The sequence below is a fragment of the Talpa europaea genome, assembly GCF_964194135.1.
Source record: "Talpa europaea genome assembly, chromosome: 7".
Classification (NCBI taxonomy): domain Eukaryota; kingdom Metazoa; phylum Chordata; class Mammalia; order Eulipotyphla; family Talpidae; genus Talpa; species Talpa europaea.
Genome location: NC_140074.1, coordinates 100,683,784 through 100,705,188, shown reverse-complemented (window position 1 = coordinate 100,705,188; position 21,405 = coordinate 100,683,784). Strand labels below are relative to the sequence as shown.

General features: G+C 49.2%; 1 protein-coding gene across 1 annotated transcript; it reads right to left on the bottom strand.

Annotated features, from left to right (window-relative positions):
• Positions 1–1,972: 1,972 nt before the first annotated feature.
• FLCN (folliculin) lies at positions 1,973–14,563 on the bottom strand (the record flags this gene model as incomplete). The annotated part of the gene is made up of 11 exons (XM_084239380.1): positions 14,294–14,563; positions 12,840–12,986; positions 11,318–11,539; positions 10,169–10,329; positions 8,330–8,421; positions 6,928–7,118; positions 5,509–5,622; positions 4,308–4,431; positions 3,032–3,163; positions 2,815–2,920; positions 1,973–2,174 (listed from the first exon to the last, which is right to left on the bottom strand). The coding sequence occupies exons 1-11, from the start codon at positions 14,540–14,542 to the stop codon at positions 1,973–1,975; spliced, it is 1,740 nt and encodes a 579-aa protein (XP_084095506.1). The 5' UTR covers positions 14,543–14,563.
• Positions 14,564–21,405: the final 6,842 nt, after the last annotated feature.

The following is a 21,405-nucleotide window of genomic DNA, read 5'->3' as shown; positions in this document are numbered from 1 at the left end:
CTATTCCCATTTTGTTCACACACCGTTCTCTTGACTTTTTCCACATCTTCCTTTAGTTCTGTGAGCATTTTTAAGATAGTTATATCTGCCATGAAGTCTTTTTCTATGACTCTGGAATCTTTTGAGTAGAACATACTTCCCTGTCTCTTTACAGGGCTTGTGACTTTTAGACACTGGAAACTTGGGCCTAATGATGAGAGAACTATAAATCAATCCCCCCTTCCACCGTTTGCTATTTATTTATTTATACAAGCACTGGGCAGAGTCAGAAGCGCGGGAGGGTGAGAGAATTCACCAGAGCCAGAGGGGAGAGCAGAGCAGGCAGATTGACAAAGTACACTGCTGAGGGGAGCAGCGGGCCGGCAGGAGAGGTCTACGCGCCAAGTGGGACCCTCGCCTGGCGGCCAGGGATCAAACCGGCGCTGCAGAGGCTGCGGCAGTTTCGCAGCCCAGAGGTCAACTGCTGCGCCACCGATGAGGCCCTGCTATTTATTTTTTAATTGTTGAAAACTGTCTCTGTGCTGAGCATCAACACAGTCATGCTCACCTCTTAGCACCTTGGCCGTCAGGAATGATCAGTGATCCTAGCACAGCTCCGCAGTAGTTGAAGGAGAGTCCTCTTTGCCCGCCTTGGCTCTCACAGGATGTGGCAAGCTGCCCCAGGAACGTGAGCACAGCTGCCTGCCAAATGGCTGAGGGGCTGGGGTGGGTAACCGCCACTGTGCTGAGTTGAAAGTGCCTGAAATTAATAATTTACCACCCAGGCCTTCCTCTGGAAGCTGCCAATCTTTAACAGACTCCAGAGATGCAAAAAAGTTCTGTCATCACTGGTATTATTTTTAACCACAGTATTTTCTGAAACTGATCTCTTATAAATTTTAGTATCAAACCAATAAAATCCCCTAGTCAACAGTATACAAAAATACATCTTTATTGTGTTTCAGTGTTCTTACAAGATACAGATACCTAGTCATATAAACTTGGTCTTCATGTTAAATATAAATTAAACAAACAAAATATAAACAAATCAGCAAAACTGCTGGAAAATTCCTCCAAATCATGAGTCCTTATGAAAAATGTACACTGGGATGATGAAGCTGTCATAGCAGCATACTCCCTTGAAAAACTGTTACTGCAGCCAAATGGAAATGTTTTAAGAAGCAATAGAGGACAAAGTGCTATAAAATAAAACTATGGTAGTTTTTTTCACCTCCATATACTGAGTCAGGCAAGTCAAATGTCTGGATTTGACGCACTGGCACAGCATTATCGTCCTATGAAAAAGAGCAGGGACTTGTCCTCTACAGGGCAGTTTCACTGCCAAGCAGGGGCACATTAAGCCTTAGTAGTAACATGATTTCAGAACATGAATTCCAGAGGATCCCGAAATGAGGAATAAATCCATTCCACCCCAAAAGCCTTTCCCAGAGCCCTACACAGATTACAAAAAAATGACTAAGGATTGGTACAGGTACTGAAAATTCAAAACTGCAGCAAAACTCTACAAACATATACATATATCCTAGAACTCTTGCTGAATTTCAAAACACAAAGTTTCAAACTTTAACCTCAAAAGAGGATATGGTATTGTAGCTGGGGCTGGCCTGTTATTCCTAAAAATGTTGAATTCTCCATCCTTGGGAGGCATCTGATGCATGTTTTCCTGTCAGCCTCTCCACAGGTGTGCAAGTGCAGGGGACCTGCTAGCACGAGGCCTATTGCTTTCTGCAGAGATGGAGCAGTTCAAACAGCCAGATGGGCAATGCCAAGAACGACAAAGGGCCCAATCCCACAAGAAGGCAAAGTTCAACCCGAAGTTTGTGTTACTTGCTGGGAAACAGCTCCGTGCCAGCAGTTCAGAAATGGGAGGATCGTCTGTGACTGCCTAGAAGACTTGCCTCTGAGCTCGATGGCAAGGATGGCCATCAACACTTCCCAGGAGGTGTACATGGGACACACTCCCAAGGTGGGGTCAATTACGAGGCTCTGAGGCCGTGGGGCTGCGGACAGTAGACATGAGGTGTGACTTGTAGGTTTTGCTCAGGCCCGTCATCCAGAACTTGAGCAGCTTGACATTGTCCTCTTCGGAGGCACCAAGGATACTCAGAAGCTTCTGTGTGTCTTCTTTGGGTCGACTGTCCACCTTGGTGAATTTAAAAAGGACCTTCACTTTGCTGTAGAAAAACAAAACAAAACACTCAGATACCGTGGCACCCTCACCAGAGTTCTGGTCCTGGGGCTTAAGTGGCTCCAGAGCTGGATTCAAACACCTACAAGACACAGCAGAGTGCAGCTCACACCTGCGTGTGTCAGGCTGCTCACGTGCCCGTCAATTCTAACCCTATAGCAGAGCAGGCGCACAAGATGGGAAGAGAAAAATTTTTTTCCTTAAATGCATAAAAGGACTGGGTTGTTCTTTAAGTCACCATATTATTTTAGATCAGGACAATTAAGTTTGACAAAAAATTACTAAGAAGGCAGGAAGAAATAATTCTGCTTAATAAAAAGGGAACATCTGTTATCTGATTTTCAGATTTTTAGTTAATTAAGTGGCAAAAATAACAGCTTCCCTGGAGGTCGAGGTGGTCACCCCCTCTCACAGGAGCGGCCTGAGGGTAGGAAATACTGCATCACTGCTCAAAGTCATCCATAAGGTAAGTGGCAGAGCTGGTACTAAACCCTTCTCCAAACTCTCTCTCTGAGTGGTCACGGTCTTGCCTCTTTTTCTGGCAACAGCTTCAGATTTTCCTCAGCAGGATGCAGCGAGCCATCCTGTCAGGAAGCAGATTCCAGGAGCCAAGCAGCAGCACTTACTTCATCCACTCCTCCTTCAGGCAGACAAGGCACTGGTCCACCACATCCACAGACAGATTCTGGTTAGTCAAAGCAGCTTCCATTTTATTCAGGATGGTGGGTCCAACTGGGGATGGGGAGGGGGAAGAAGGTCAGCACAGGGGGAGTGAGAGGGACCCCAGTGCCTTCTTTCTACTTTCGTTCTGGTGAGAGGTAGCCCCCATTTAGCAGCACCCACCTCGGTCTGCAGCTACTGGACTGCCACTGGTCACCACAAATTCATACTTGCTGAGGGACTGGTCATCCTCACACCCAGTGGGGTGCAGGCTGGAGCGGGTGGCTGCGTGCACCTCCACAACGACAGCAAATTCTGTGGCAACACAAAACACACTGCTCTGGGAAGTGCTCCTCATGGTCTCCTGATAAAAGTCCACCTTATCCTGCCCTTCTAAATGATCTTAACGTCAACTAAGGAAAATACTGGTGAAAAGTCTCCTAAGATCAGTGCTTTGGTATTTCAAACCTTCGCTAGCTTATTTGGGAAGAGAGTTAAGGTTTATTAAACCACTAACAACACTGTGTTACAGTACAAGAACTACTGATTACTTCATACACCTCATTCGTTTAACACCAAAAACAGCCTATGAGAGCAGTTCCATTATTAGCTCCATTTTACAGATGGGGAAACAAGCTAAGAGAAGCTCAGTGACCTGCCCAAGGTCACACAACTAATACTGCTAAGAATTCCAAGCCCTCTGTGAATCCAGCGTCTGTGTTCCTGACATTACTCACAAAAAAGGCATTGCCTGAGGGACTCAGAACTAGCCTGGATGCTGAACAGAGGTGCCCGCTCAGGCGGCTGGGTGCTAAACGAGTATCCAAGTGCAGTGTGACCGCTGCTCACAGATGTGCTCAGCCAAGTCACTTCCCTGGGGAGGACAGGCTGACTCCTGAACTTCGTAAAAGATGAAGGATGCTGATTAGCTTCCTGGGTCTAGCTAAAACCAGGCTGAGCAAGCCCCCATTGTACTGATGAATGTTAAGGATGGATTTACAGCCTACAGAAGGAAGGAAAAAGTAGGAGAGAACAAGGGACTATGACAGAGGAAGAGCCTAGAAAGGAAGCCCACGAGACCTGCAGGACATGGAAGTCATCCGACCATCACTACTGGGCAGCCTCTAACTACCCTCACTAGAGTGGCACGATAATCTGGCTGTCCACCTGTACTGCCTCCCAACCCCAGGACTTGCACCCTGTCTTCCCTCTGACCACCCCCACCCCCAGAACCATGCTGCAGCAGGTCACCCCCACTATGAGGTTGTCCAGTATAACCCAGGCCCGTTTCAAAGACAGGCAAGTCTGAAGCCACTGGTAAATTAACCCTACAAGGTTACTTGTAGGCTTGACTTCTGCCTCCCAGGCCAGCAGGCAGCACCCTTTGACACACCACTAGGATCCAGTTTCCCCTCTGAGCCCTGAGGTGCGGGACTCCGCTCAGCTGAAAAGCACGCACCTGAAGACAGCACATGGGAGGGGATCTGCACGTGGGGGCTGAGCCCCAGGAAGTTACACCGGTAGGCTTCCTCATACTGGTTGCTGTAAGGGATGATGCGAACACAGCCCACAGGCAGCATGGTCTGGAGAGGACAGAGCAACTCAGAATCCACACAAGCCAGAACTTCCCACCACTCTATTATCCATGCCCCAAACATCCCCTTGCAGCTCTGCCCCAAGCTTTCCTCCCCTCCAGTCCCTGGTCACTCAACCCCACAGGCAGGATCCCACACTGCCCAACTCTTATCCTGGCAGCTGGTCACTGACACTTGTGCTGCCCTTGCTTTGCGGTGTTAATCCTTATATTGTTCTTTGACTTCTCAGATGTTTCTCTGTCCTCCTTGCAAAGAGATTCTAAGGTTTCTGGGAGATTGTACCCTACTCATTTTTGTGCCCTCACAGGCCTGGGCAGATGGCAGGTATGCTCACACTTTCTGATGATTTAAATACATCAGTCAGACCCAGCCTTGGCACCCACCACAGCCTGGGATGGAGACCACATCCCACTCAGCTCATCAAGAACCCTCTGTGCAGAGGAACATGTGGTCACCCAGACCTGCTTCTGTGGCAGCTGCGACCCACTCTGATGGTTTCAGAGTGGTGGCGTGAGAGAGGTGGACAGGCGAGTTAGCTATCAACCCATTAAGATAGCATGGGCGGGCCTCCCAGTGGCGCAGCGGTTGAGCGTTGGGTTGCGAAGCTGCCCGCAGCCTCTGCGGTGCCGGTTCAATCCCTGGCTGCTCCCCGGCCACCAGAGGAGGGTCCCACATGGCGCGCAGACCTCTCCTGCCGCCCGCTGCTCCCCTCAGCAGTGTACTTCGGTCCTTCTGCCTGCTCTGCTCCCCGCTCTGGCGAATTCTCTCACCCTCCCGCGCTTCTGACTGTACCCAGTGCATGTATAAACAAAACAAACAAATAAATAAATAAAACATGCCTCTATTTAAAAAAAAAAAAAAAAAAAAAGATAGCATGGGCTCTTTCCCCGACCTAGAAACCGTCAACGAGTGGCATTTTCAATAGTGGAGAAAACATGGGTGTAAGATTCAGGCTTGGGCCTCTCTACTCATGTACCCTAACATTCATACCTAAAGTCAGGATTGTTTTTAAAAACACTTAGCAAATACTGTCCTGCTGCAAACGTAACAAAAAGATGCTCTTACCCGAAGAACTTCGAAAGCTGACTGGACCAGGTCTGCGTCTCTGCTTTTCCAGATGACCTGGTTCCCCATGAGAACATGCCAGGCCAACATGCGAAAAGATGGCGCACCCAGGACCTGAAAAACAGGTCAATGCTTTCTACCCTGAATTTTCTTCTTTCCCTCCAAATGAAGTTTTTTGTGTCTTTGTCTAGAATCTTTCCCTGTAATGAAGAAAGCTGGTTCAGGAGTAAGAAAGTCACTTATCTTCTCGGGGAGGCTGAGTGACTTGCCCAAGGTTGAAAGAGGGCAGGTGGAACCCCCCAAGTTTGCATCTAAAGACCTAACCCAAAGTTCTCCATACTTAAAGATCTCTGTCCACAGTTATTTTGCTGAACTATTTGTAAGCGGCAGGCTTGTAAGCATCCGGAAGAAGTGTCTACACAACCATGTCCATACCCAGAAATGCCATCCTGAAAATACACTTTATAGTTGTTGTTCTTTTGATCCAGGAACCATTAAAGAGTTAGGATTGCTTTAGTTGTCCTGTCTTTATTCTGCTTTAATCTAGAACCTCCCCCCTTCTATGAACTTCAGCAACACTAATATAAGAGTTCAGTCCGTAATCTCACAGCTTATAAACATGGCTAAAAATAACAATTATAATCACCAAAAAAGGGAGGCTACAATACTACATTTTATCTGACTCCAGTAGCCTCAAAATATTCCCACTGCTAGTGGAATTCAAGATTCCTCTCAACTTAGATCCACATGTGCAATCACGAGGATGACTGCAGCCAAACACAAAATGTTCTGATGGATGTTTTCATCCAAAAGTCCCACAGAGTATCTGCCATTCAATAAAATTCATGCTCATTGTAAAGACAAATGCAGAAAAATATCATCAAAAGGGACAACCTGCCCCCATTATCTAGTGACCACCTCTTCCCACCTGACTTTCCTTGCAGCAGGACAGTTTATATATATATATATAAACTTATATTTATATCTTTATATATAAAAAGATACAAATTTAAGTTTGTAAACCCTGTCCATGATGTTCAACAGTTTGGACACAATGACTATGGCTGGACATTCAGGTTGTTTCCAATTTTTTGTAAGAGTCATTACTCTCAAGTTGCAGTCCAGGCTACATGTAAACCAGTAATATTGCTAGTCAATACCTTTGGAAGGGTCTAGAAAGACAAGACTAACGGGGCCATGAGAAGCTGACAATTCAAGCCTCTCTTTAAAGACAACGCTACATTGCCCCTAACAGGGAGTGCTGATCCTATGACTAATACACCTCAGATACTGAGTGTTATCTTCACCCACTCACTAAGAAGGTTCTTAGTTACCCCTAACAACTGTTCCCTGCTGGGAGGAGAGGAACTGAGCTCTTTCCCTACTTTCTGATCAGGGCTCTAGTCCTCTGCCACCTACCTGCCTCATGTGCCGAAGGGACTTAAAGACCGACAGCTTTCGGGTCTGCCAATTTCCACAGTCTGAGAGCAAGGAAGAATCCGTTGGGCATTTGGTCAGCTCCCGCCCTTCTGTACCATCTGGCAAGGCAGGGGCTTTGTCTTCCTCCTCAGCCTCCGAGTTTTCCCAGCTTTCTGATTCCTCTTCTAAGTCTGCAACACAAACCACAAGAACAGCAATGAACATGCTGCTCCTCAGATTCCTCCATTCCCTGCATCCAACAGTCTCAGGTGACTTCAGCACAAGGCTTCTTGCAGTTAAACTGACTAATCGGTCATTGCTTTCTGCTTTGGGCCAGCTGCCTACACTACATGTTGCCCTTGGAGCCCTGGGGCAGGCAGAAAGGGTCTGGCCTGCTGTAGGCTCACGCAGCATTGTAAAGCATGAAGCTGTGAGCTATTCACCGCTGGTGGGAAAATTCAAACCAATGATGAGAATGCTGACAGCTGTTATTTATTGCACAGTCCTCAGCAGACACTTTTCTGAGGACCCAGCCCCAAACACATTTTTTATTTAATCCTGTCATTGTCCTGAAGTCTATACAGTTTTACAAATAGAGCAATATTGATTTCAAACAATCTTTTGTGACTACCCTCACAAATGAGGCCATCTTTGTTCCATATCACAAATGAGGCCTACAGGGAAGGGGCTGTAACTGTGTAAACATGACACATAAGAGCTAGGATCTGAAGTGAGGTCTGACTTCAAAGCATGTGCCCAGACCTCTCTGTGCACCCTCTTCCTAATCAAGACACAGTCCCACCATGACACAAGCCCCGCATGCTGCATTTCTTGCTCTACTGAACGTTGATATACTTGGCTCTCTGAAAATAAATCTTACCAACAGGTGACCCTGGCCATCTTCACTAGCCTAGAAATGTGTGATCACTACAACAATTAGAAGTTCTAGAGTTGACCCATCTGTGAGAATGTGTGGCCAGGTTGCAAGACATGGGGAGGTGATCATGAACCCAGGGAGAGCTGTCCAGATAGCAGCAAGGTTTAGGAATCACTACCCTTGATGGAAACATAGGGTCCAACTGAAGCATATCATTTTCCTGTTTAGGGGGAAAAAGTGAAATACTATCTAGAAAGAAAAAAACTCAGTTGTCATAAAGTAGGGATAAGAAAACCTTAACAATTTATCCTGTCCACAGACTGACAGGCCCTAAGAATGGATCTTCCCAACCTTCTGAGGAACAGACAGGAAATCATGACCAAGGTTAAAGGGCAAACATTTGCTGACGTGCCTCTTGGGCTTAGTCACCCTTGGGCCCCATCATTAGCCCTTTCTGCCAGCATGGCGGAGGGCCTCCAGCAGTCACGGCAGCAAAGGTTCCAGTACAAGCACCTCCCAATTCACCTGCAAGCTTTTCCATCTGGACCAGGGTGTCCTCTGTGGGCGCGCCCTCCAGGAGCTTCTCCGTCAGCCGACTGCCGCATGCCTTTAGGAGCCTAGAGAACAAAGTCACGTATGAATTTTTCTTGCAAATGAAAATCTGAAGTATAGCCAATCAAGTCTCTAGATCTTACCATCAGTTTACAGAAAATGGGGTATAAAAGAACATGTGAACACCACAGGGCTACAATCAGCCAGATCCAAAAGGGAAACACAAGACAAATGACCCAAGTCTTCCAAAAAAAAGGGATGGAAAAAACTTGAGGGGGTGGGGGGGTGGTTGTATAGCAGGAAGCACTGAAGACTAAGAATGTAGAACAATCCACACATTGTGTGGTGCTGTTGTGACCCCAATTCAAAAGTCATCTCTAAGGCAAGACAAAAAATTTAACATAGACTGGACAACACTAAGGAATGAAGTCAATTTTGTTGGATAATGGCTTTATGGCTGAAACAGTACAACTAACATTTGCTTTAAAAAAATACTCCAGGATGAAAACAAAGAAAGGCATCAGATGAAAAAGTAATAAAATGCTGTTAACTACGACAGGTGAGTAAACAGGACATGGAGCTACTTATTCTACTTTGGGCCTGCTTGAAAATTTCCCTGATAAAAGGGATTTTAAAAGACAGGAGGAAAGGTCTACAGGTGGGGCAACCTCTTCGTGCACAGGTTCTCAGAAGCTATACTCAAGCCTCTGCTCCTCAGGAGCCTCACCCATACCAGGACCTGACCTGGACAAGACCTAGATTTCAAGCTGATGCTGCTTGAAAATGTGGGCGGGACTTTGGAAGGAGTATACCCTGTAATGGGAAGAAGAGAAACAATTTGTGTCCAAAGGACAGATTATGGTGGTTTTCAAGTATGTTCACAAATTCACTGCCACAATGATTCCTTCAAAAGATGAAGCCTACTCCTCTCCTGATGGGGCTGGGCCAAGTGACAGCACATTTGTAACAAGCAAAAGTGTTGGATGTGACAATGAGTGATGCTAGGCCATTTGTGAGACCTAACCGATCTTCCTCCGTCTTTCTCCATCACTCACCCTGGGGCAGTCAGGGTGCATGTCTTTACTGTAAGGGGCGTCCTGCCCACAGCACCAACTTGCCGGCCCCTATCAGAGTCAAGCTTTCAGATGACTGGCTGAGGAGAAACTCCTGAAAACTGGGACCCACCCACCTAAGCCACCTTCTAACTGCAGACCCATAGAAGCTTTGTAGAATAAAATTTTCCTGTTGTTAAAAAAAAAAAAAGAGGGGGAGGGGCCTCCCTGGTGGCACAAGGGCTTAAGATGCAACCTATGAAGCAATCCGCAGCCACTGCAGTACAAGTTCAATCCCCGGCCAAGGAGCTACCCACATGGCGCAACAGACCTGTCTCTCTCTCTCTCTCCTGTCTCACCCATTGCTCCCCTCACCGGTGTACTTCAGTCAATCTGCCTGTTCTGTTCCCCACTCTGTCTCTGGTGAATCCTCCAAACCCCCCCCACACCTCTGGCCTATACCCCAGCTCTTGTATGCATATATAAATAAATCTTAAAAAAAAAAAAAAAAGAGGGGGAGAAGATCACTGCTGTGGTATAAGAACATCACTTCAAAAAGATTGATGGGAAGTGAGTTCCAGCTGAACAGCTTTCTACATCTCAGTCAAGACACGGGGAAAGGCAGCACACCAGCACAGCCAGTGCTCACCTCCATCACACACAGGGCCTCATCCAAGGACAACTTTCCCCAAGTCCATGCACAATCCCACTGACACACTGGGACCGTTCTTATTGCTAAAAGACCCAAGAATCTCATTACCAAGCAAAGGAAGTGTGAAGACATGCCCACAAATTGTCGTCGCTTGTCAAGGACGTCAGCGAACGGGCGGCATTACCATTCCTTTGATGCAGGAATGGCGTGAAAGCCGTGTTCATCCGCTGGGCACGCTGTGGGCATCCGAACTGCTCTGCTTCAAACACCTGAAATGCAGAGGAAAGGGGTGGCTCTTTAACAAAGGCAACCAACCAGCCACGCAGTCCAGATCCGGCTTGTTCACAGCCAGCTGCACAAATCTACTCCCCAAGACTGTCCCCTTCTGCTCTCCTGACCAGCACAGAGGTACCACCTGCCTCAGAATTTCAACAGAATGGCTTTGCTTCCCCGGCCAGAGAAGCCATCTGAGAAGAGGAATCAGTTAAGAATTTCTTCTGGGCCCTCTGCCACAACTCATTGGGCAATTGATGCACTCAGGTGCCCATGTGCCCAAAGTGGTGAGAGCCCGTCCCCCACTATCTCCAGCCCTACCCCTTCCTAGCACAGGGAGGACCTCATCACTTCTCAGACTCTACGTCATCGGCAGTTCTGGCAACGAGGTGAGACAAACAAGGCCCTCCAGTACCCTGTATGCCCTCTAGCTGGGCAAATGAGCATCCAGTATGGGTACTGCTCCAATAAGAGTTCAAGAAGCAGATCCCTCACTTCCTCACAAGGGACACAGTGTGAATAAGAAATAACTCTGTGCTTTGAAACTGCTAATATTTGAGGGCTGTTTGTTACCAGAGCATACCCTGACCTCTCCTGAGATGCAGTGCCATAGCTGCAGATCTCCATTAGGTGGTAGGTCTGCAACATGACGACTGGACAGTCTCCTGACACCAGGGATGAAACAAGGGCTTCTGCCTACAGCAAAGAATCTGGAGCATCTTTGAACAAGAAACCAGGGCCACAAGGACACAGGGGAGACCTGTATAACAAGCAGGACTGATGGACTGTGAGGCCTAGTGCCATGACCCCAACTCTGAAGCCAGAAGACTGAAATTCAGGCAAAGCAGTGGCCACAGGACAAGGAGGTAGCAAAGCAGTGGCCACAGGACCAGGAGGTAACAAAACTGTCCAAGTTCTTACCCTCTCCTAGTGTAGAGCACCCCCCCCAACACTGCCACTTGCTCCCCCTTGACTTGGGGTCACCTTGAGAGCCTTGCCCTGGAGCTCATCAATGATTCCTCGGATCTTCCCCAACAGGAAAGGCCAGGAGTTGATGAGGTATATCCGGTCCATCATGATGGCGATGATGCTGTACCAGCGCTGGAAGCCCCTGGCCAGGCTGTCTTTGATGAAGAAGGTGTGACTGAACACAAAGCCATGCTGCTCATCCCCAAAGAAGATGGGACCTTCGCGGCCAGGGCAGACCTGGGACACAACAACAGCCTCTCAGGGACACAGTCCCTTCCTTGTTTCGGTAACATAAAAAATCCTTCTCAGACTTATCATTCTGTACCAATTAGCCAATTAATTATAGGAGCAGAGAGAAACTTTCTAAAGATAACATTTGTTATCATGGAATGCAAGGGCCAATAAAGTAGGTTCATTACATTTTTCCACCCTTAGCCACAAATAACTCCCATACAAATGCTGCATCTATCCCAGACTCAAATTTGCCCACATCACTCATCTGGGACATGCTGGAGAATTAAAGAGCCCAAATGGCCACTGCAGAGTTCATATAATCAAGCCTGCATTCTTGATTGGTAGGCGAGAACTCAGGTCTCCCTTATGAACCTTCATTGTAACCTTACACACTATTCTGTCAACATGATCACCCGCTTTTTAGCAGATTACCAGCAGGAGGTCAAAATGGGGGTGGGGAGCAAGGAAGTCACTGAGCACAACAGCAAGGAGCTCAGCGTGTGGAACCAATGGGCATAGTGATGGCAACTTCTAGTAACTGGATGAGGAATTCTTTGTGACAGTGGGTAATGTGTAAGGTAAGACATGAACTACACAAGAGCAGCCCTGCAGTTCAGGAACAAATTGATTCACTCTTCCATAGGTTCTGAGAGTTCACACAGTAACAACTGAGGCAGAAACAACTGAAACAACAAAAAGATGAGGTTTGACATGGTAAACTTGCATATCCTAGATATAGTTCTTACGTTAGAAACATGTCAATCGAGAATGGACAAATTGGGGGCCTCCCTGGTGGCACAAAGGGTTGAGTCTCAGCACTATGAAGCAATCTGCAGCCACTGCAGCACGAGTGCGATCCCTGGCCAGGGAGCTGACCCACATGGCGCTGCAGACCTCTCCTGTCTCGCCTGCTGCTCCCCTCAGCAGTGCATTTCAGTCAATGCGCCTGTTCTGCTCCCTACTCTGTCTCTGGTGAATCCTCTCATTCCCTGCACCTCTGGCCTATACCCCAGCTCTTTATACATAAATAAATAAATCTTTAAAAAAAAAGAATGTAAAACTGACAAAAGTTTAGTGCTTTAAATGATAAGCTTGCAACCACACAAAAAACAAGGAGCTAAAGTAGCTTGTTCTGGAGAACTGGCTGCTATCCTGCTGCACCAATCCATCTGTCTCTTTGTGACAGAAGTGACTTTTGTCTTTCTCTTCATGACCAGCTGGATTTGTTCAGGCAGCATGGAGCATGTGCAAGATTCCTGCAGAAACGTCCCTGCCCCTCTGCCCCAGGGTCACAGATGCTTACCTCACAGCTCAGGCTCCTGACACAGGCCTGGCGAACAATGCTGAAGAGCTGGGGGTGGTTGGGGTGCTGGTGACTAACGTATTTAATCGAGGTCTCCTTATCGTGGCTGATATACCCTGGATGCCCTGCAGCAAGTGACCGGCAGCCCTGCTCCCGAGAAGGACAAGAAAACCAGTCAGTCAGGAAGCAGGCACAAACTTTCTTACTCTTAGGCAAATCTGAGTTAGAAAACTCAAACTATTTTCATACAAAAATAGCTGACTTCTAGATTACCCTTATCTCAAGATTTCAATGTCTGCTGACTAGGGAAACCAGGACAGAGATCACAGAAGTTGTCAGAGGGTATGAATGACAGATACAATCTACTGCACTGAAGGAAAGCCCTGCATTCATCTTCACATAATCCAAGGAGTAACCCTCTGAGAAAATTACAGTGAGACTCCCCATTTCACAGGAGGCTAAACGCCGAGAATTAGGAAGCAGCATGCATGGCATTCTGTGTTGGTCTCTATCATGGTCCCGACACAACCATGGGGCAGGGGCTTCAGAGGCTGCCGAGACCTCACGGTTGCTGCAGCAACCTGAAAAGGCAAGTTCAGGCCTCCTGTTGCAGGAGTCACTGCACTGGTGGCCCCAGCTGCTGCCTCTCTGTAGTTGTCCCCAGCAGACTGAGCAAGCAGGCACATAGGCAAGCCGCACCTCCCACAGCGGTTCTGGCACAGGGACTCTCCAAGGCTCTGCCAGGCCAGTCTGCTTCCTCTCTCCCACCTTCACAGGTGGTCAATTTATCTGCAGCAGGAAGGCTCTCCCTATCTTCTGTTCCCTCCCCTTTATCCCCTTTATCCCTGATATGTGTTTCTAGCAATAGGTCACTCAATCTCATGCCTATGGTGTGCTTCTCAATAGGAACAAAGAAAAGGCAGATGGATTCCTGCTCACACTGCAGGGGCAGGTCCAACATCACTGATGTCAGGTCATGGCTCGGGGCCTTCAGGTGAAGCAGCAGCCTATTAAGGAAACTTAAACTTCATTCCCCAGATTGTGAAGCAACCCAAAGAGAAGGTCAGAACCCTGGGAGAAACTCCCAGAAAACACTGGCTTCAGGGAACTGGGGTCTAGAACAGGTCAGAGTGTGTGAAGGGTAGGTTGAACGATTTCTGTAAAATGGGGCGTTTTGCTGTGAAATGCCATGGTGGTAGCAACTGTTTGTTGGTAAGGAGTAGGTAGAAAAAGCTAAAGCTGGGACAAAGGGAAGGGACCAAAAGGGACACAAAAACCCAGGGAGAATGGTTTGTAGATCAAAGCTTCCTGTGTGGTCACACCCATGGCTCAGTCCCACCAGGTGTCCTGCCCACCGCCCAGGAAGCTGAATACATAGCACCAGCATGGCACCTCCCCCCCATCCGCATTTTCACCCACAGGTAAATTAGTCCCCTACTCTAAAAGACACTTGCCTCACACATGTCTGATTTTTTGGGCCCTGGGCTGCTGGACTCTGCGCTGGTACCTTCTGCTGGGCTGTGAGCACGGATTCGACTGCTCATCTGAATGCCACCTTCCTCTTCCTCAGCTTGTTCACCCTGGCTGGGGCTGTCCCCATTCCCAGCTCCCTGTGGAAGTGGAGCGTGCAGAACCTCTGTGCAAAAGAGAGTGCGGGGACCGTGGAGCTCACAGAAGTGACATAGAGCGACGATGGCATTCATGGTGCCTTGGAGAGGGCACGAGGCCTGTATTGGGGGAGGGGAAGAGAAACACCACCAGCAGGTCAGCACATGCTCACACCAAGAACCTGCCAACTCCTTTGCAGCACAGGGACTGGGTAGGTGCCATCAATCTGCCCTCCGCCCTGCAGAGGTGAGTCACCCCCCCACCCCAACCCTGACTAAGCACCTAAATGCCAGCACTGCTTCAGGTACAGGGGCAAAAAACCAGAAATGGTCTCTGCCCACAGAGAGTTACAACAAATGGAGAAGGGAAAATGTAAATCAGTGATCACAGAGAAAGATAAGACAGCCCTCACCTCCTAGGTGAAGGGGGAGACTTTGTCTTGTTAATTACAGTATCCCCAGTGTCTACAACAGCTGATAAATGAATTTAGACAGATGACAGTTGTCACAACAGAAAAGAAAGAGATCATTTTGGGTATCCATGGGCAAGAGAATTTGGGACCACAACTCCTTATAGCTTCTTTAAATAGGGCCCAAAGGGGGCCTCATTAAGTCAGGTGAAAAGTTCCATAGTACCCACTCACACCCATGGTCCCACAATTTCTACCCAGGTCTAGTGTCACAGGAACCAAATAAACTGAATTTAAATAAAGGGTCCACAGGGCTCACCATAGCATGGTCAAGGAAAATGGTGGTTTAAGAACCCATGATGGAGAGCCATGAGGTGACCACTAAGGGACTAAGGTGCCACGACCCAAAGTCAAGGAAGAGGTGTTACCAGAGGTGTTAACTCTAGAAAAGGAGGCCACATCTTCCTCTGAGAGGCATAAAAAGGAAGAGAAATAAGGCTCCTTTTAGCAAGACATCATTTGAAAGCAGCACTTGGACAGTTTCAACCCCATCTACAGAGCATCAGCACAAACCTTTATACTTGACAGAATCACACATGCACTATCCAGACTAAACCAGAGCCTGCAAGGTCATTTCCAAATGAGTTGGGCAGGACAGCAGCAGTCATACTTCAGTTCTAGCACCTGACATTTTCTAGGTAAGGAGAGAAAAATAAAAGTTAATTCTAAAGTCAACGGTCTTTGGGACAAGGGTGGGAAAAAATCAAGCAAATCCTACAATAAACCACAAAACATCACAAAAGAGGATTTGGAATTCCTGGCCTTTTGCCTCTTAATTGGTATCTGAGAGCAATCTTAGCTGAGGTTTTGCACTTGTACCACATTTAATAAAGGAGCTCTTGCAGTATATTTATATTCAAATATCATTGTAAAATACAAAATATTTTAAAATATGAAGACTTCACTATTCCTACTCTTGGTTAAATAGGGCTACCCACATCAAGGCAATTTAACCCTTCAGACTGTAAGCCTAAAGGTTTCTCTCCTCAAATGTGGAGACTAGTGATGATGTTGCCAAGCTATCTCATCATCCAGAATCAACATGGGCTACTCTTATGAATAATTTTTTTAAAGACTTTTAAAATTTTTTTATGCATACAAGAACTAGGGTACAGGCCAGAGGTATTGGGGGGGCGGTGAGAGGATTCACCAGAAACAGAGTGGGGAGCAGAACAGGCAGAATAGCTGAAATGCACTGCTGAGGGGAGAGGCAGGAGAGGTCTGCTGCGCCATGTGGGTTGCTTCCCCGCTGGCCGCTCTGGAGTACACACACCTACTGGGTAAAACACAAAGCCTGTCTCCAGTCCTCACAAGCCAGATGATATCAAATATGTTACTTCTCCTTTCTCAGTGCTATCCTAAAGCTAAAAATGGTGACAAACCCCCACCTCTCAGAGTCTACAACATGTGGAATCAGAACTCTGGGTAGCTTGAAGTTGGTTCTTTATTCACTCTCCAATTCCAATCTTGACCAGACAGACGTTTGCTGAAAAAACTACTAACAGTTCTTCCTTTCCAATAAGCATTTTGGAATACAAGGAAGCAGCAGAAATCTTCCCTGGCCCGACAATCTCTTCAACATTATACTCAAAACAAGTCAAATATCTTGAAAAGGTAGGGTCCTTGTCCACATCCCCCATCACAGGGGCTGAGCCTTTGTGCCTGAAGAGTAATACCAGAATGAGTATCTCCCACCATGGCGTGTCCAAGCTGATTTAATTTCTTTTTTTTTTTTTTAAGAGGCATGCTTTATTTATTTGTTTGCTGGTTTGTTTGTTTTGTTTATACAAGCACTGGGCACAGTCAGAAGCGCGGGAGGGTGAGAGAATTCACCAGAGCCAGAGCGGGGAGCAGAGCAGGCAGAAGGACCGAAGTACACTACTGAGGGGAGCAGCGGGCGGCAGGAGAGGTCTGCGCGCCATGTGGGACCCTCCTCCGGTGGCCGGGGAGCAGCCGGGGATCGAACCGGCGCCGCAGAGGCCGCGGGCAGCTTCGCAACCCAGCGCTCAACCGCTGCGCCACCGGGGAGGCCCCAAGCTGATTTAATTTCATCCCTACTTCCTGCGGTCCCCTCACATAGGACCGAGAGGGTTAAAAAGCACTTTGCAAATAGTTATAATGACTCTTAACCAATGGTATCTGAATCTCCTTACAGCATCTTTAAAGCACGTCCCAAAGGGGAGCCTCATTAAATCAGGTGAAAAGTCCCACAGCACCCACTAACATCCATGGCCCTACAACTTCTACTGACCTCACCTGGATTTCTATTTATAGAGCTCCCTGATGCTTGACAGAAGGAAAACAAACAGTGTCACATGACATGATTACTCAATCACTTGATGACAACGTTGACAATCCAGTGCCTGCAGCACTTTCTCTGCTGTGACATGGAATCTCTCCTGTCACTCTGGCTGGACACCCTGGGTGATGCCAGCAGTCCAAGGGCTGGAGAAGCAGTACCTTTCAGCTTGTTCCTCCCTGCTCTCTGCCCCAATAGTTGTTGAAGGCCGCCTTGGACCTCAGTCCACAATGAGGCAATCCCTGGACCAAATATTCTTTCCAGATGCTAAGGATACATTTGACAGCACCTACAAAACTGGGAAATGTGGTCTCCTTCCACCCTCCCTGCAGGTCACTGATCTAGCTTTATCAGCTTATCAGAGCTCTCTCTTCAGAACACCAGCCTGGGAGAAGGGGAATTATCACACACACACCCTCTCCCTTACACCAGAGGTGAGGGAAATAACAAGTAGGGGGGCAGGCAACATTAAAGAGTAAATCAATGAGGCTGACAGGGGCTCTGAACCCAGGTCAAGCTCCTCAGCCCTTCAGAGTTCATGGATTTGTCCCCAACTCCAGTCAAATCCCACCCTCCTTACACATGCAGGTGCTCAGCACCCCCTTCCACTCTGGCAGCTACCCGCGATCTCACACCGACTCAAAGTCCAGTGGGGAGGCCCCAGCTAACCCCCAGGGCGTCAGACTCTCCGCCCCTCGCCCCCAAGCCAGCCGCGGGGACTCCCTCGCGCCCACCCCCTCCCCGTCCTTCCTCAGCGCCTCCTCCCGGAACCCAGGTTCTCCTCACACCTCCACCGAGGACCCCGGTTCGAGTCCCAGCCCCGCTTCATTGGACCCGGCTCGGGGCTTCGGTTCCGCAGCGCGAAGTGCGGCCCCAGCGGAGCCGAATCCCGACGAGGGGTGAAACCCGCGGCCGGCGACCCGCGCCGGGCGCCGCTACCCACCTGACAGCGCGCCGTCCTCACACGAGCCGCCCGGCGCCCCCGCTCGTGCTCGTCGGCCCGCCGGGCGCCCCAGCGGCCGGCCCCTGCGACTCCCGGGCCCCACCCGCGACAGGGCAGCCCCGGCTCGGCCCCCCGCCCGGCCGCGGTCCCACTCTCCGGCGGGTCCCGGCGCCGAGCCCGAGGCGCGTGACTCTGCCGGGCCGTCCCACCCCCGCCCGCGGAGGGGCGCCGGGCGTGCGAGCGCCGTCTGCACGTCGCGGCGAGCGGGGCCTCCCAGCTGCCGGCACACCCGGGAAGGCCGTGCGGGCCCCGCACCTCTCAGCGCCGCGGGCCGCGAGGTGGAGCGGCTCGGGGCCCCCCGCCGCCGCCGCCCCTGCTCCGCGCTCCCCCGCCCAGAAGCGCAGGATGGTTCACGCCACACCGGCCGGGCCTGCTGGACGAGACCATCGCGAGGGCCGGGGGTGGCGCCGACGGCCGAGGACCATGTTTAAAAGAGACGCGGGAAGCAGGGGCCGCCGAGGGCGCCGCAACCGGCGGAGAAGGAAGCGAAGGCCTCGGCCTCATGCCGCGCGCTGTGGCTTCTGTGGGTCTCACCGCCGGGCTTGGCTCCAGTGCCGAGGACACCCGGCTTCGGTGGGCCGGGCGGGCGGGCGGAGGCGGTCACGCGGGAGCAGCGCCCCGCTGGGGGGGCGGGGTCCCGGGGGTCCCCGCTCGCGGGGCGGCGGGCTGGGGGCGCCGGCGGGTGTCCCCCTCGTCCCCGCCCTCCCGCTCGCCCCGGCAGTCCAGTCAGGGGTTCTAGACTCTAGAGGTAACTATTGAGTGACAGCTTGAAACAGACAAGACAAACTTGGCCGCCCGCTCGTCTGGCCCCTCGCGCTCAAAGTGGACGCTCGGCCGCGAGCTGGAGCGCGGGTCCTTCCCGCGAGCGGCGGGAGGGGAGCGAGGGGCAACCCCCGACCCGCCGCCGGGCCGCGCGGCCGCGCGCCGAGGAGCTGCCGCGGGCTCGGGCCGCCGGCCGGGCGGGGGCTCTTCGCTGCCGGGCCTGGCCGCGGCGGCCGCGCTCGGGGCCGGGGGACGGCGGGGTTGGGGGGGAGCCTCAGCCAGCGAGTGTGCGCTTGTGTTTTATAAAATCAGGGTCACTTGCTTTGATTGTCCGCGTCATGCTGAAAAGTGGACATGAGAAAAGAAGGAAATTGCAATTTGTTTTCTGCCTCCTTTTGCTAGTGTGGTAAAAAGGGGAGTAGGGGGCGGAGTGAGGTGGTTGGCATTGCCTTTGTTTATTCTTTCCATTCCAATTCCTCTTGCCGCTGGACAGCATAAACCGCCCTTTGCTGCTGTTCAGATTTAGGTGTCATAGTATTTTCTTTTTTTTAAAAAAAGAAGATTTATGTATTTATGTATATAAAGAACTGGGGTGTAGGTCAGAGGTGTGGGGGTAGGAGGTGTTGAGAGGATTCAGCAGAGACAGTGGGGAGCAGAACAGGCGGATCTACTGAAATACACTGCTGAGGGGAGCAGCAGGCGAGACAGAAGAAGTCTGCTGCACCATGTGGGTTGCTCCCTGGGTGGGGATTGAAATGTTGCAGTGGCCGGCGATAGCAATATAGCGCTGTCTTTAACCCCTGTGCCACCAGGGACGCCCTGTCATAGTATTTTCTTCTGAAACTTGACTGTCATTTCAGGTTGCCATCCAGAAATGTAGAACTTATAAACCCAAACTGCATTTTTGAAAAGTAACAACAGTGAGGGAGTTAGAATATAATTTGACTGTAGGCACAGAGGAAGGAACTTGAACCAGACAGGTTTACCAATAAACACACATAAAAACCTACCACTTAACTTTCCTCTTTCCCAATTTATTTGCTAGAAAAGTATTTGTCCCTGATTAGAATGTACAGGCATTATACTGTTACTAAAGCTAGTTGGTATTCTTTGACGGTAATGTCTATTACCTCACTTTGGCTGGCATTTTGACTTACCAAAGATGTCATAGAGGGCAGAAAAATTTCAATGTTTCATTGCCCATTTTTACCATTCTTTGGTTTAGAAAACACCTACTGTCATTTCAACATTCAACCAAATGTTTCCTCAAAGAATATCTTATACCAGTATATCCCAAATTGGAGACCTCTCAGAGCAACCACACTCATCTAAGCAAGCGTATATTAAAGTTGAACATTATCCCTTTAGGGGCTTCACTTGGCACCAATACAAACATATTATCCAAGTACTGAATTCTGAGGGCAATGATTCTGTGCATTAATCCAGAGTATTAACACTTGCAGTTATCATGAAAAAAAAAACTTGAAAAGTCCTCAGACAGCTTTTAGATCCACTAATGACACTAGCCTGTTTGGACCACAGAAACTGCCCTAATACCCAGGATGCAAAGTTGCCATCTTCTGACACCATCAAAAATACTGCAGGGGGCCTCCCCTGGTGGCGCAGGCAGTTGAGCGCAGCGCTGTGGAGCTGTCCGCAGCCTCTGCAGCGCCAGTTCAATCCCAGCTGGCCAGGGAGATTCCCCCATGGTGCGGCAGACCTCTCCTGTCTTGGCCGCTGCTCCCCTCAGCAGTGTATTTTCATCAGTCTGCCTGTTCTGTTCCCCGCGCTGTCTCTGGTGAATCCTCTCACCCTCCCACGAATCTGGTCTATACCCCGGTTCTTGTATAAATAAATAAATAAGTCTTAAAAAAAATACTGAAGGTATTCAGAACATTTCTTCAGAGGATGCTGGGCCTAAAGTGCCTAGTCAAATCAAGTGCTTTTTCTCCCCTGGCCAGGTTACAGACCCCTCACAAGTGTTTGAGGGTGGGGTGAGCCAGGCCCTACTTCCTTTTCCATCCCTCTGTATTTGCTTCTATTTTCCACTCTTAATCCCGGCCAAGGGAGATCGTCCATACCGAAAACAATTTTTGCTCATAATATATTCACAAAATAATTTGCTGCTAAGAAAAATGCTAAGGCTATCTTAACTGTGCAAACAGATTCAGCAGACTATTCAGCACATAGGTGGTGATAACTATTCAAAAACAAGACACAGGTATAACCAGGCACCATGTCTCTCAGAGGCAGCAGTGAGTCTTGTATTTCCTTCTTAGTAATAACAAAGGACATTCATCTGGAGCCAAGATTTTCAAAAGTAACTCCTGTCAAGAGAGATGTTTCTGTTTGTATAGAATGAAGAAAAGCTTCATTATCAGGCACTGAAGGAAAAAAAGTTCTGCCCAGGTAGTAACCTCAGGAA